Source organism: Protomyctophum bolini (genome assembly GCF_963924005.1).
Source record: "Protomyctophum bolini genome assembly, chromosome: 18".
NCBI classification, from domain to species: domain Eukaryota; kingdom Metazoa; phylum Chordata; class Actinopteri; order Myctophiformes; family Myctophidae; genus Protomyctophum; species Protomyctophum bolini.
The window spans coordinates 35,715,293-35,731,644 of record NC_137879.1 but is presented as its reverse complement, the minus strand read 5'-3'; the positions used below and the strand labels follow the sequence as shown (position 1 = coordinate 35,731,644).

Below are 16,352 nucleotides of genomic sequence, written 5' to 3'. Positions count from 1 at the left end.
GCTGAGACATATAAGGGCTTAATTACAGGGCTTGACATTAAAGTTACAAGATCTCAATGAGTTGCTCTGCGATACCTTTGTGAGCTTGTAGGTCTGCTATTTGTGCAATTAGGCTAGACACATGCAAGTGCACGCACGCACGCACGCACGCACGCACGCACACACCCTGTCTTCGCACGCACGCACGCACGCACACACACGCCCTGTCTTCCTATTGGCTGGCCTTTACACAGCTCTCGCAAGAGCACGCACGCACACACGCACACACACACCCTGTCTTCCTATTGGCTGGCCTTTACACAGCTCTCGCAAGCGCACGCACGCACGCACGTACGCACGCATGTTTTTTTTTTTTTTATTGAAAAAATGGAAAAAAATGGAAAAAAATGGAAAAAAATGGAAAAAAATGGAAAAAAATGGAAAAAAATGGAAAAAAATGGAAAAAAATGGAAAAAAAAATGAAAAAAATTGAAAAATTGAAAACTTAAAAAAAAAATACTTAAGAAAAAACTTCACCTTTTTTTTTTTTTTTACTTAAAAAGAATAAACTTGAAATTTTTTTAATAAAGTTTTTTTTTTTTTTTACCTTTAAAGAAAAACTTTTAAAAACACTTCTACAACTTCCACATACTTTATTCCGCTTTATGCAGTTATTTATGCTTAAACTATAGTTTTTCCAAATGTTCATAGTTTTTTTAACTTTTACTTCAGCTTTAATACATTTTCTACTTTTGTTTACAATATGCTACAGTCCCGAAATTTTGATTATGGATTTAGACCACCAATGGGAACACTATTACTCCGGGCCTCGAGTTTCAAACTTGACACGGCAATAACTTTATACATTGCATTTTATGCGAGCCCACGCAGTTTCTACAGGAACTGCTTTCTAGTTTTATTTGTATTATTAATATATATATATATATATATTCTTTGATTTATTTATTCAATTTTAGGAACTTCAACTTTCCTGGAACAGAAAGACTGCAGTTTGTAGCTTAGACGGTATTTGTTTTGTTTTACGTTTTGTTTAATGCACGGACAATAGCTTAATTGAAGCTATTAGCTTCTATTCAGTGTGCTATCTTTACAGGAAGAAAGTATATATTAGCTTAGATTTTTTTCCCCCCTTTTTACTTTTTCTTAATGCCAAAATAATAGCTTCTATATCAGCATGTTATCTTTCCAGGAAGATCATTAAAGGCTGCTGTTTATTTAAGCTTGGAATGCCCACAGATTAACGTCAATGGTAGGCATTTTTAGAGCGCTTTTCTATGCACTACGTGCTTATACTCAAAGCGCTTACAATGGTCCATTCATTCATACATTGGGAGCGTCCTCACTTCCCACATTCACACACCAATGGTGGCGACCGCTGGAGGCAATGCAGGGTTCAGTGTCTCGCCCAAGGACACTTTGACATGTGGACAGGAGGAGGAGCCGGGATTCGAACCGCCGACCCAGGGATCATTGGACGACCTGCTCTACCTCGCCACCCCAGTTCTGAACCATATTAATCCATATTAATGTCATAATCAATCCCACAATCCCCATAAATGTTTTGAACATTATTTATTTTATGATAATCATCAGCTCTACTCTACTGTACACGTATATTTACAGCTGTAAAGTCATCAGAGCACGTCATGATTGATTCGTGAAATGACGGAGTCATAAGTGTGACACAGTAATAATCACAGTCAATCTAAGCCGGTTTGAAACAAAATAAATTGCAATAGTAATCGTTCAAGTTTTTTTTTCCAAGGTTCCGTGCTAGGTCCACCTGCGCTTTCCACCATTGACATCCTTAATCCCCTCGGACAGATCCTCCGCCACCACAGCATTCGATGTCATTGCTACGCAGATCTGACACACAAATATACCTCTCCACCACGACCATCACCATAGCCATGAGCCACCCACTCAACCCTCACCACCATGCAGCCTCACAGACATAAAATCCTGGATGCAACAGAACTTCCTATAAAACTCAACTGCAATCAATCTGAAATAATCAGCATCGGTCCCCGACTCCCTCACCCGCGCTCCACCCATGGTCTTCTCACTCAATATCGACGGCTCCCTTTGTCACAAACCTCCACACTCTCTCATTCCTCCGATGAAGCCCTCATTCACGCCTTCATTTCATCCCGATTTGGACTACTGCGTTAACATCCTACACTATACGGCATCACCTCAAAAACCATCAATAAACTCCATTACGTTCAAAGCTCAGCCGCCCGCCTGCTCACCTCCACCCACTCCAGAGATCACGTCACATCCGTCATGACCTCCATTGGCTCCCTGTCAAACAAAGAATCGACTTCAAAGTATACGCTTCACCATCTACAAGGTACTGTACTGAACAACCTCCCCCTCTACCTCTCTGCCCTCCTCGAGCCACACGTTCCAATGCCGTTCCCTCAGGTCCAGCGACGCCGGCACTCCTTGAGATCCCCAAAAAAAGACCAAAACACAAAACCTGTGGCTGACAGGACCTTCCCTGTGGCCGCCCGCACCCCCAAAACACATCAGAGATGCGCACCCTATACCTCAGATCAACATATGGAATGAATTCTGTACTGGCCACGTACGTGTCTTGAGTGTACAGGGTTTGATGAGGTCAGAACAACATAATGGAATGTCAGAACAGGTCAGCTCCATATATGGAGATCTAAGGGTTTGAGGTCAGATGTATAGAGTTGCTGGCCGGCTCTATATGCAGATATGGAGGTCTAAGGGTCTCCATGATGTCACGAGATGTCACGAGGCATGACCATATATGGAGGCGTGATGTCACGAGATGTCTCGAGGCATGTCACCATACTGTATATATTTTTCGCGATCCGATATTTATATTTCATAGAACACGTTTATGCCATACCACACAATAGTACAATAATAATCCCAAATCACAGACAATATCCAGTCTAATATCGTGATGTGGATATAATATTGATACTTAACCCATTTAGGCCCTAAGGCCGATTCTAAAAACGCCTCTAAATCCTGACCTAAGGTTTCTGGAAAAACTTCAAATATTTATATAGCAGCATCAAAAAAATTACATTTTTGAATACTGTACATACTGTACAGAACCCAAATATGGGTTCCCGGCCTGAGGGGGTATAAGATACCAATATGGGTTCCCGCCCAGAATGGGTAGGGATGTCCCCGATCACGTTTATTGGCTACCGATCCGATTCCGATCATTTGGAAATGACGTGATCGGGCCCCCGATTTTTCCGATTCACCCGATCCGTTCAGGACAACCCTAGAGGTCTACTGTATACTCCATATGCGATATGCGGACAAAATAGGCAGATGAACTATACGATGACCTCCATTGCATTTGCAAAATAAGGGCTATATGCCCCTGCTCTTCAGGCCGGGCTGAACAGCCAGCCAGAGAGAGCTATGCCTCCCTATCTGCCGCCCCCCTCCACCACCTCTCGCTCCCGAAAGCGACCTCGCACATAAAAGTCTGATCTTTCCGAAGAAAAGTCCGGTGGTCGGAGAGAGTATGTACTGCCCTTTGCACACCGCCAGTTCAACAACAGATTCTCTCCAGGCAGTTGAAGGGCAGCTCACTGCCTGGAGAGTGAGCTCCCCGAAGGACTGGCCTGCAGTGCACCTATACTGGAAGACACTTGTGTTCTGAGAGACTCAATTAAAATGTTGAAACAAGTAAAGGAAGGTACTTTCTTGTCTGCACACTCTCCTATATGTTTTAATCACAACTTTATTCCATCTCAGATTGCGCAGCCTTTGCACATTGGAAGGACACGGGCCTGGTCACATTTTCAGATCTATATATAAATAATCAAGTTGCATCATTTACTGCAGCTGAAAGACGCATTTTCCCTCCCAAACTCCCACTTTTGTTCAAAATCTATTTCATAATTTTCAAAAGCCTATAGTCTGCCACTCGTTTCTTGTACATTGCCCAGACTGGTGTATTTTGTTATCTATGTCTTGTTTGTCATGTCTATAAAAAAAAATCCAATACAAATTAATATAACAAACAACCGAATTCTCTCAAACTTTTCAGGCCATGAAAGTTTGAGAACCACTGCTTGAGACCGGGCCTCTCCAAGCTTGAACATTTTATCAGAGAGTTCCATTAACAATCAAATCAAACAATAATACAAATAATTCTATGTTGGTTTCCGCTCCAGAGCTCTGAGGGAGGGACTGGAATACTTGAAAAGGACTTTTTCAAGTAGTCCAGTCCCACTGATCCTTGAAGCACCAGAACATACTTTGCATTACTATTTTTTGGTCATTTGTGTATTATCTCCATCGAGCACCTGGTTGATTTCCTTTTTTAGAGGTCTGCACTAATTCTCCTTCGATCAGATATGCATGAAGCAATTAAAACATCATAAAGTGTTTCTCTGCCTATAATAACATTAATTACTCCCTGGAATCCCCTTGGTCTTAATCTGCATCAGTATTTTCCTTAAACGTCAACCTCAGCCAATCAGTCCCGCCCCCTCGAGAGACCCGGAAAATAAATTGCGGTTCATTTTCCTCATAGACTTTATTTACTATTTATTTAAAGACGTTTACGCCGTAGACAAAGCCAACTCTTGTCGTGACAAATCATGACAATAAACACAATGTTTTGGGCCAAACACAGGATTAGAAAGTAGAAAATAACGGCAGGTTACAACACTTTTTTTGGTTGTTTTTCTTCTTTGTAATTATTTCTTTGTTCCAAACTATTGTGTTTGTTGTCATGGCTTGTCACCACTCGAGTTGGCTTCGTACGACGCTTAAAAGGTCTTTAAATAAATACTTTTTGAAATGTCTATGGGGAAAAATGCATTGGGATTCATTTCCTGGGCCTCGTCATGAAAGGGGGCGGGACTGCGACGCTCTATAGACGTCATGTGTAGCGATATCTGTGAAATTGTGAAAGTTATTTTTTTTCCTGGACATTCCACATTCCCCATACAAGTACACTGGAAAAAACAAATCTTATGAGAGGCGGGTCAAAACCAAACTGCAGAACTCCACACCAAGGAACCCACTGAGCAATAGTTCGTCTAAAAATGGGTTATAACTGGTCTAAAAATGAAAGTTTCTTAGTGGGCTGAGCTTAGAAACAACATCGTTTCAATGTCTAATTTAAGCCTAAGACCGCTAAAAAAAAACATTTTTAGACCAGTTCTTATAAGTTATTAACCTCTAAACGGCCGTTTAGAGGTCTAATAGCCTGAAAAATGTTCAGTGGAAAGTTTACACAGTGGACAAATACCTAATATGTATTTATTATCTTTGACAGAAACATAGTGCAGGAAGAAAACAGAGGTTCTAATAATGACGCTGCCTCAAAGTGCTGAGTGCCCGTCTGCCCTCTCATGGTGACCTGCCATCCCGCCTATAAAACCCATTTAGGCCTGACGTCAAAATGTAAAAAATCTTCTAAATCCTGACAGTTTTCTGAAAAACCCAACCCATGTTTCTATATCAGTGCATGTTGCTCAATATTTCATGTCAAGGACCCCAAAATTGTAATTGGCCACCGACCCCCATCTGAAATCATGTTGTTCCAGGGCCCCCCCCCAGAAGCAAAGATTTGAGTTAAAAGCGTTCAAAGAATATATATTCAAAGATTTACACCATATTTTCACAATTTAAAAAAACAGCAGATCTACAAGCTCGTAGTGCGGCACCGAGTGCCACGCTATACGAGCTTGTAGATCTGCTATTTTTTCAATAGCTAAAAGTATAACATAATGCTTAAAACACCAAAAGGGGTTCTCGCCAAAAATATGTTAACTTTTGTGACCTCAGCAGTAGTAATAAATCACACCCGTGTGAACTGAGTGGTTCACACCCCACCTCTCTCTCTCTCTCTCTCTCTCATTAGCAGGCAACAGTGCGGCACTATCCCTCTCTCTGTTTCTGGCACAACAGCGCCCCTACTGGTAGTCATAGTCATATACTGGTGCTCATTAACCAACACAGACACATAGGCACATAGGTGAACACATATAGGCCCTCATTTATCAACCGTGCGTACGCCAAAATATGGGTGCACGCCGAAATTACCGACATTTTTGACATTTACCATTTCCGCCAAAGCTTGAAATTGAACGTGACAACGTTGAAAATCCACGTTTGCTCCTCAGCTGGCGTACGCATGTTTTTCTCCGCAGAACGGCGGAGCAGCATTGTTTGACCAGCTGAGAGGCTGCCAAAGGCATCGAAACATATGTATTCACTCCTAAAATGTTAATATAAAACTGTATGTATATGGGCTACATGTAAAAAAAGAAAAAGAAAAAAGGAATGGACCTACAAGATGTGTCTTTGTGTCATATTAAATTTATAGGAGCTTTCCAACTTTACAATTAAAATCGCACTTGATTTAAGCCATTTAAACAGTGTTTTGCATGAGCGCATACATGCGAGGATTTGGGCTGTCTGTGCTGGAATATTTCCATGACGTTGGAAAGTATAGCCTATAGTGCAGTGCTGCCTGCAGCTGCGGAGAGTCCCAACATGCATGGGTAGCCTATATACTGTAGCCTAATCTACAGTAGGCCGATGTCTTTCTGGAGTTACATGTGCAATCTCCTCCTCGTTTAATAAACCCGACGCGTCGCTCGAATGCCAAATGTACCGCCAGCGCAAGTGGGAACCGCATCGCAGATGTAGGCTACCCAGCCAGCCCACCACCACCACTCCTCCAGTGCCAGCCACATGGGCTACGGTTTTAGCTGCACATTCATATATTGACAGTTGAGTTGAGTTGACAGCCTATCCACTGCAGCGACTATAGCGACTGTGAGGCAATCTAAATAGACTGTCGAACGTGCATGGTCAGTCGATCACGGTGTCACGGACAGACAGACAGGCAGACAGGACAGGATCAGGATCGAGGAGCAGCACCTATGCAAAACAGCAGCGTGTGTGTGTGTGTGTGTGTGTGTGTGTGTGTGTGTGTGTGTGTGTGTGTGTGTGTGTGTGCACGCGCGCGCGCCTATTTGTTATTTAATTCATGGTTCACAGGTTCAGGTTTTCGTTCACTAATAGATCTTGTTGTATATTAAATTAAAAATAATTTAATAATTTAATATAACTGTACAACTAACAACATACAGTGACAGTTGCTTGCAAATTGCGATATGTGCGTCAGCGTGCGTGCGGGGGGGGGGTGAGGCGGGCAGCAAGGGGGAAGCGAAGCGAGAGGAGAAACAGACCTACAACTTTATTTAATTCATGCAGGTTTATTTATTTAAGATACAACAAGTTGCAAGTTGCGTGTGCGTGCGTGCGTCTGTGTGTGTATGAGAGAGCTGGGGCAGCAAGTCCATGTAACCATGGTTTCAGGAAACGTATTGCCGTTTTCAGGTCGCAAAAACGAGGGCGAGGCTTGATTTCATAGGGCGTGCCAGATAGATTTCAGCCGTCACATTTATTAACGTCAGAACGAAATTAAGGAAGGATCAGCTGTTTGCGATCACTTTATAAATGCCGTGGCGACGTGGGTGTACTACGAAACCTGCACTCGAATCTGTGGCAGATTTTACACTCGATTGATAAATGAGGGCCATAGACACATGAACACATAGGTGAACACGTTACATTGCTGTTCCTTGGAGTGGTTACATTACACCACTCAAAAACTATACTAGAACAGCTATAGATCCTGACCCGCAAAGCAGTGGTTCTCAAAGTGGGGTCCGGGGACGCCCAGTGGCCCTCGAGGGAGTTCCAGGGGGTCCCCCTATAGCTAAAATATATAGTATAGGAACCAAATTGATCCTTATGGGTCTGCCACTCTGAGTTAAATTAACGTTGATTTTACAAATCGGGGGTCTCGGAGATAGAAATGCCATCAAATAGGGGTCCGCAGCCTGATGCAGGTCAAACTGGGGATCCTTGAAATGAAAATGGTCAATATTCTCTTATGGGGGTCCTTCGCATACCTTTTCAAAACGGATGCAGTACTTAGTTTAGACAGCTTTTGGTTTTTAGACTATAGTCATTGGTTAGACCAGTCATTAGTCCTATTATATACAACTACAACCTATCTCAAACCCTCACCTTAAACCTATAACCTCCCACGGGGCACCTAAACCTAACCTTAACCCATGTCTAACCAATAAGCTAAACTAAGTATGCACCCCTTCAAAACGGGGGTCCGCAGGCTAATTATTGTCAATTTTGGGGGTCCTTGACATGAAGAAAAGTTTGAGAACCAATGCTGTAAGGTTGCCAGAGAGACAGACGGCTAAGAGACAGACAGACAGACAGACAGACAGACAGACAGAGTTCCATTGTGTCATCTATTATCTGTCTGGATGACATTACTCACATGATGTCACTGTGGAACTTAGAGATGAACAGAGCACTCGGGTCAAGGTGTGTGTGTGTGTGTGTGTGTGTGTGTGTGTGTGTGTGTGTGTGTGTGTGCGCGTATGTCTTACTCTCTGTCGATGACCAGGCAGGTCACGGCATCAGCGGCGATAACGTTGGCCGTCCGGACGTCCTCACTGTGGACAGAACACACACACACACACACACACACACACACACACACACACACACACACACACACACACACACACACACACACACAGTTAATCAGAGAGAGAGAGAAGCATTCTTCAGAATCAGACCAGATAATATGACAGTTGAGATTACTGTTCTGAAATGCAACCCAACAAGCACACACACACGCACGCACACACGCACACACGCACGCACGCACGCACGCACGCACGCACGCACACACGCACGCAACGTCTTTCTTGGACTCCAGAGAATAAGAGTAGTAAGAGAGCACGAGAGAGAGAGATGACCATCAATGTTATTCAAAAGACAGACTAAAACTAAATGTAACTTTCGTAAAAAATTAACACTGGCGCCTCCCCCTGGCCAGCCTGATGGAGGGGAAAGGAACTGGTCGGAATAACGTGTTCCCTCTCTGGCAACAAATAAAAACTAGACTAAAATGTTAGGGAGGGGACTAGTGGACAAGAGATCCAGTATGAGTCATTTTACACTTGGTTTTGCATGCTGACAATAGCAGATCTACAAGTGCGACGCATTGTGAGCTTGTACATCGGCTATTTTGTGTAAAAAACAGTCATTAAGTGTAAAGTGTAAAAACAGTCATTACGACGGCATCAAGGCCCGCAAAAAAATCATTTTAGTCGACTAAATCAACTGTAAAGTTAGTCGACTAAAATCTTGTGACATTTAGTCGACTAAAACTAGACTAACACTAAAACATTCCAGGTGACTAAAATGTGACTAAAACAAAAAATAAAACTATTCAAGAGACTATGACTATAACTCAAATAAATTGCTGCCAAAAACAAACACTATATAGTTTCTGAGCGGGCGGGTATCACGAAAATACTGCCCCTGCAAAGTGAACGAAACACAAAACAGCCCAGCTTTAATGACCGTAACGCATTCTGGACGGGAACCCCCTTTTGGCATTCAAAAATTGAAAATGACGCAAAGCATTACGTGAGAGAAGGTTCTCACAGAGCACCGTCCACACCACACCCCCACAAGGTCAGATGTTGAGCGATGCGTTTGAGTCCTCGAGCGCAAGTAAAGCTACTTAACCCATTCTGACCTGAGATCAGATTCATACGAGGTTTCCACTGGACACACACTGGTCCGATTAACCCATTCTGACCCGAGATCAGATTAAAAAAATGTCAGTCGTTCTTTGATTTTTCAAAAATAGCAGACCTACAAGCTCGTAGCGCGCCACTCGGTGGCGCGCTATGAGCTTGTAGATCTGATATTTTTCAATAGCTAAAGCATAACATGATGCTTACACCAAAATGGGTTCCCGTTCAGAATGGGTTAAAGTGCTTGTCTTACAAAACATTTCCCTTGGCACCGACTACGACAGTACAATAAGCCTATTTCTTCCGTCACTCCCACCTAGACGTTTAAAAAAATTGCCTCCATGCCGTCTCCATTCAGAGTTTCTTAATTTCATGCTCAAGCTTGTGTCTGCAAATATAATTATGCAGAATAACTCACGTGGAGTATAACTGTGCTTATTACATGGCTTGGTTGAATGCTTGATTCCGATTGGTCAATCGCTGAATTCAGCGTGTTGATAACCGACCGCTCGGCTTTATAACAGACCTCTACCTAATCAAACCCTCTGAGCACCAGCTGCGCGGCTATGCGCTGTGATTTACTGCCGTTTCCAACATGACAGCCATGTAAACACACACACACACACACACACACACACACTAGTGGCGCACAATGTCATTAACAGCTAAACATTGCTCTCGAAAATGTTTTCGAAAACATTTGAGCGAGAAATAGACGAAGCAGTACCCGGAAATGGATTCTATTTGATCAACTCACTTCCTTGTTTTCCGACAGTGCTCCACAGCCCTGGGAGCTGGGCAGACGACAGCCAGCGCAAACTTATGGAATACTTTTTTTTGTTGTGTTTTGGGGTCAATGTGATATAGGTCCAAAGATAACGAGCGATGAGATCGTTAGGACATCTAGCTGCTTGGGCTAATTAAGCCACAAGTAACCAGCCTCGGAGTCATAATCGACTCACATCTCAACTTCACATCCCACATCAACAAAATAACCAGAATTGCTTTTTTTCCATCTCAGAAATATAGCCAAAATACGACCTTATACCTATCACAAAAAAAGCATCCATGCCTTTGTCACCAGCCGCTTAGATTACTGTAACGCACTATTCACAGGATTACCAAAAAATGGCCATAGACCGACTACAACTCATTCAAAACTGGATTACTAACCAAAAACAAAGAAAAGAGAACACATCACACCAGTTTTGCACACCCTCCACTGGCTCTCTCCCAGAGAATAGCTTTCAAAACACTACTAATAGTCTACAAAGCACTAAATAACCACGGCCCGCATAGATAACAGACTTTCTATCACCATTACATTCCATCCAGAACACTAAGATCCTCCACGGCAGGTTTACTTGACACAAAAATGAAAAAGAAACCACTAAAGAAAATAGGAGAGGCCGCATTCGCCGTCTAATATGCACCAAAACTATATGGAACACAATTCAACTCAACTCAACTTAAAAACACACCTCTTTTGATTGGCCTTCTCAATCCTCCCATAGCACTTTATAGAAGGTTCCCCCGGTATCGTGCTTATTCTCTCAAATGCCTTAGACTTAAATTAATAAATGTTATACTGTATGTATGTCTTTTTTAAGTGGTGCAACCACTTCTACAACCAGCTTTGTCCGTGTACCTGTGTACCTGTGTACGTGTGTGTGTCTTTGAGCACGAGTGGTGTGCGCATGCGTGCGCGTGCACCACTGGTGTGCACCCGCACCCGTGTGTGTAGTGCCGTGCATGTGCGCGTGCACCACTGGTGTGCGCACGCACCCGTGTGTGGACGTTGTTGCTACATAATTAGCGTCAATGCTAGCGACCTAAAATATAGCCATCCTTGCTCTAGAAAGCGCCAATGTTTCCATCTAGACCACCGGATTATCAGCAAAAACCTCCGAAAATCGCGCTAATGGACCAAACCATGGAGAGCTCCGTAGATTATGAGTTATTCAGCTTTTAGAGAGGGGAGTTGCGCCACTTGGTTCACACAGGTGTGATTTTAACTCTATGCCTGACCTTTTATTCCCCTCTTATGTTGATGATTATAATTATGCATACTATGTGGATTGTGTCAGATATGTTATGAACCAACTGTAAAGTACCTGATTTCTGTCCTGCCTGTGAAGCACTTTGAACTGCAACTCTGTACGAAAGGTGCTATATAAATAAAGTTTATGTTTTTGGAGTGCGTGTCCTTCCGTACGTCCGTTATCAGCTAATCTCCGGCACCGTTGGCCCGATCCATGCCAAACTGTGCACGCACACTCCCTGGATGCCAACGACGAACCTCTGCCCCAAATATTCCTCAACGGCCTCTTATAGCGCCACCATGAGGCCGATTTAGGCAAAACACATTTCTGTAGATTACTCGTACACATTTTATCCATACATCACACAATTCGGTGTACACTATCTCCATAGTCATGTGATCAACACGGAGTGGCACCATTTCCCATCTTCCATCCTGATTGGCTAAGATTGGCTTTCAAAGCTCACACGATTGGTCCGTTTCGAAAAAATGCCACAAATCACAAACACAGTGTGCAATTTCCGTGAAATTATACACGCACATTTCCACTAAGCCGAGGACGACATGCCACAAATGTTCCCCCCAAATCAGCCTCACGGTGACGCTTTAACAGGCCAATTCCTTTTTTTAGCTATAACTTGTAACATTGGCTTTCAACGTTTGCAGGATTGGCCCGTTTTGAACAAAAAGCCTCAAATCATCCAATTGCCATCCAAGTCAAGAAGAAATGGCACCCATTTCACATTGGCCTATTATAGCGCCACCAGGAGGCCACAACCTGACCTGCCCTGGTGGAGACCTGTGCCGATGGGCACTTTATCTAGTTATTATTATTATGATTATTATATAATGTATTCATTTATGTTAGGTAGCCATGTTATAAGCGGGATAATATCTGGCTAGGTGGTCATTGTCAGGATATAATTCACCTTCAGGGAGTTTAACCACATCGGCTTCGCCTCGGTGGAATCGAACCGGCAACCTTTTGGCAACAAGCGCGCTCCTCTAACCCTTGGCCACCCGCTGCCACACGGCAACAAGAAAATGACTATATGCAAATATGCACAATAAGCTGAACACACTTCCAGGGCTGAGAGGGGGCTGTCGCTCGAAAAAGGTCTGAAGGAGCCACGCTTCCTTGGGTATACCAGCTGGGATAAGTGACACCCTCCTAGCACCTCAAATACAAAACATCAGTGGCCCGCGTGGAATGAAACATTATAAAGCACACTCCCCCCCTCCCCTCCATTTGCCTCAGTCCTTATAGATCTGTCTTGTTGGAAGACAGGAGGAGAAACCCTCCGGAGTGACGCCACCGTATATATAGCGGAGTGCAACGGCGGCTCCGCAGTTACACATCTCAAGACAATGCCAGAAGACAGCTGTTCCTAATGTCCCCGTTAGTGTTTAACCCATTAACCCATTCTGAACGGGAACCCATTTTGGTGTCGGCATCATGTCATGCTTTAGCTATTGAAAAATAGCAGATCTACAAGCTCATAGCGCGCCACCAAGTGGCGCGCTACGAGCTTGTAGGTCTGCTATTTTTGAAGAATCGAAGAACGATGGACATTTTTAGAATCTGATCTCAGGTCAGAATGGGTTAATCGGACCAGTGTGTGTCCAGTGGAAACCTCGTATGAATCTGATCTCAGGTCAGAATGGGTTAATCAGACCAGTGTGTGTCCAGTGGAAACCTCGTATGAATCTGATCTCAGGTCAGAATGGGTTAAGATGTTGTTGTTCATCTGTCAGGCCGTGCGCCGTCCCCCTCTCTTTGTTTTACTCACAGCGACGACGAGCAACTTAAGCGGTGTTGATTCCGTCGACTGAAACTATGGCGAGAAATGTTCGTTGACTACCTTATATGGAACAACAATCCTTTCAGCCAAATGCAAAATGCATTTGGGCGTCGTGAACATGCTTGGGAACCACTTGTGCCACACGCATGTATGGCACAGGGAGAGACTGTAATGGAGTGTATCTTGCACACACACACACACACACACACAGCATAATTAAGCAGAAATCCTATCCCCCCCCCCCCCCACTGTCATTAGGCCACTTAACGAGCTGATGTTGCCAGGCAACAAAAAACAGAAGCAGATTGGGTGAGAAGTCACGAAGTAAACTTGAAATACAAACTAAAAAAACAAAAAAAAAAACATGCGTCGACTCGTCATCTCACATATAACACACACGCTGTTCCAACCACAAGATTGTGTGTGTGTGCGCGCACACACACACACACACACACACACACACACACACACACAACCACAAGTGCAGATAGATACTGATGAATAGAAGGGGGGGGGGAAAGGGGGGGGGGGGGGGGGCGCCCATCAAATGTTTCATGAACAGATGTGTTCCCAGTTTCCTCTTTTCATCTCTGTCTGTCCCGTTTTCTCTGTATCAATCTCTCTTTTCCACCGCCTCCAAGTCTCTCAAACAGTAATAAACATGGTCTGAAAGATGCACGGCATGCAGTCATCTTATAAAAGGGCCACTTCACCCCTTTTTGCAACCAGATCTATATCTACCGGTATCTATTTTTAACTCATTTAGACCCTTGAGGACGATTCTACAAATGTCTTCTAAAATCACGACAGTGTTGTGAAAAGCCTAGGTTTCTAATGTCAGTCATTCTCAAACTATTTCCACCTTCTGGACCTCCAGAATTATATGAAATTGTAGATCTGCTATTTTTTTAAATTATGTTTGGGAGACAAGAAACCGTTTCCTGGGGGGTTTTTTACGTGGGTAATATGTGTTTTTAGATATTTTAGTATGTCAAAGTGTCCATGGGCTCCATGACGTTATGGACACTGCAGGCTCACTTTCCTTCCTGGACTACAATTCCCATAATTCTTTGGTCCACTGCTCCTCCTTGTGGATTAGGGGGAGTGATGTCTTACTGTAGTCCAGGAAGTTAAGTGTCCATGACATCATGGAGTCCTGCATGGACACTTTGAAATTCTAGAAATATCTAAAAACACATATTTACCCACATAACATAACATAAACCCCAGGAAAGTGTTTCTTGTCTCCCCAAACATCATGGGGGAGAGGGCTGCACATCCTGGTTGCCCTGGGATCTTCTTCTTCTTCTGCTGTGGTGTCTACCATCCTATGTGTGTGTGTGTGTGTGCGTGTGTGCGTGCGTGTGTGTGTGCGTATGTGGAGTGCGTATGTATGTGTGTGTGTGTGTGTGTGTGTGGGTGTGTGTGTGTGTGTGTGTGTGTGTGTCTGTAGGCATGTTCCTAGTGGCTGGGCCAAATAAACACATTAAACTCAGAGCAATAAATGGCTACCTCGGGGGGGGGGAAGCCGGGCTAATTAGCTGCGGTGCTATCGGCATCTTGACTGTGATGCGTTCGGACAGAGTCATTGTTTGACATGGTACCCCCCCCCCCCCCTCCACCCCTCTCTCCCTCCCTGGTGGTCGCTTACAAATTAGATTTGCAAATAGTGCTGGCCCTGGATGAGCCAAATGGGCTTCTTTTAACGTTCATAAATAAAGTACATCTTTTTTTTATCCTACCCTAACTTTTTGAGTGCTCGGATCGCCGCCTTGTCTTTAGCTGGGTTGTATGCTTAGATATGACAGTTAGCCCATTCTGAACGGGAACCCATATTGGTGTTGGCATTACGTTATGCTTTAGCTATTGAAAAATAGCAGATCTACAAGCTCATAGCGCGCCACCGAGTGGCGCGCTACGAGCTTGTAGGTCTGCTATTTTTTTTAAATCGAAGAACGACTGACATTTTTTTAGAATCTGATCTCAGGTCAGAATGGGTTCATCAGACCAGTGTGTGTCCCAGTGGAAACCTCGTACGAATCTGATCTCAGGTCAGAATGGGTTAAACAACGTGGCTGTACTGCTCCTTGCCAGTCTTGGCAGCGAGGGAACGATCCAACAGGTGCTGCATGGGGGGAAAGTAAATTCCCACACAAGGTGTTTGGTTATAATATAAAAAAGAAATGGCTGTGCGACAAGGACGGTGTCACTCCTAGCTCGCATATTAGTACACACAGCTGCAGCCAATTGAACGAATGCACCTCTTATAGTCCGGTTTGGAGGCTGTCATGTTCACAAAATGAAAATGACAGCTACGTGCGTTGTCCTTTTAAAAGACAAAGTAGCTAATTGGCATCCTCCGTGGTGAAGAAAAAAAGACGACGGGGGGGGATGCTCATTTACATTCACATCAGCAAATGGGTGGAATTAGTTATCTGTGCCCCATCGAACATGAGTTGCACCTTCATAGTTGTATGTTGTTGGTGGTTTAGAAAATGCTTAGGGGCTAAACTATGGAGGATTGCTTTTTTCTTTAGTGTAACTATAACCTCCAGGGGGCCAGGGCTTCTTCTGTCATCGACCACACCCTAAACCACACCCAGACCCCTTTGGTCCATCATCGACCGTGCTGCAGACAGATAGCCTGGCTCCAGCCCCTGAATCGCTATAGCCACGCCCATTAAAAAGAGATGTTCAGGCGATTCAGGGTCTGGTGACGCTCCCGAAGGAGGTCTCAGACTCGGTACGACGAATCAACGTCGTTTCAACTCGATGACGTCAAACCGTCCAGACACAAACAAACATGGCTGCCCCCCCACTGCGGAAACTCACGGCCCTATCAATCTGGCTATTAAATCGACGTATGATAAATAGTTTCTTTACAGACACGAGAGGTTTTAT

The 16,352-nt window shown here is 43.9% G+C and overlaps 1 protein-coding gene across 3 annotated transcripts in view; it reads right to left on the bottom strand.

The window, feature by feature from the left end:
- The window catches only part of prkg1 (protein kinase cGMP-dependent 1), a gene marked incomplete at its 5' end in the record, with an annotated part of 198,903 nt that overhangs the window by 56,951 nt on the left and 125,600 nt on the right, over positions 1 to 16,352 (bottom strand). For all 3 annotated transcript variants that reach the window (XM_080788787.1, XM_080788789.1, XM_080788788.1), the window contains one exon: positions 8,445 to 8,510. In XM_080788787.1, the coding sequence (XP_080644913.1) occupies positions 8,445 to 8,510 (66 nt within the window). The remainder of the gene's footprint in view (positions 1 to 8,444; positions 8,511 to 16,352) is intronic.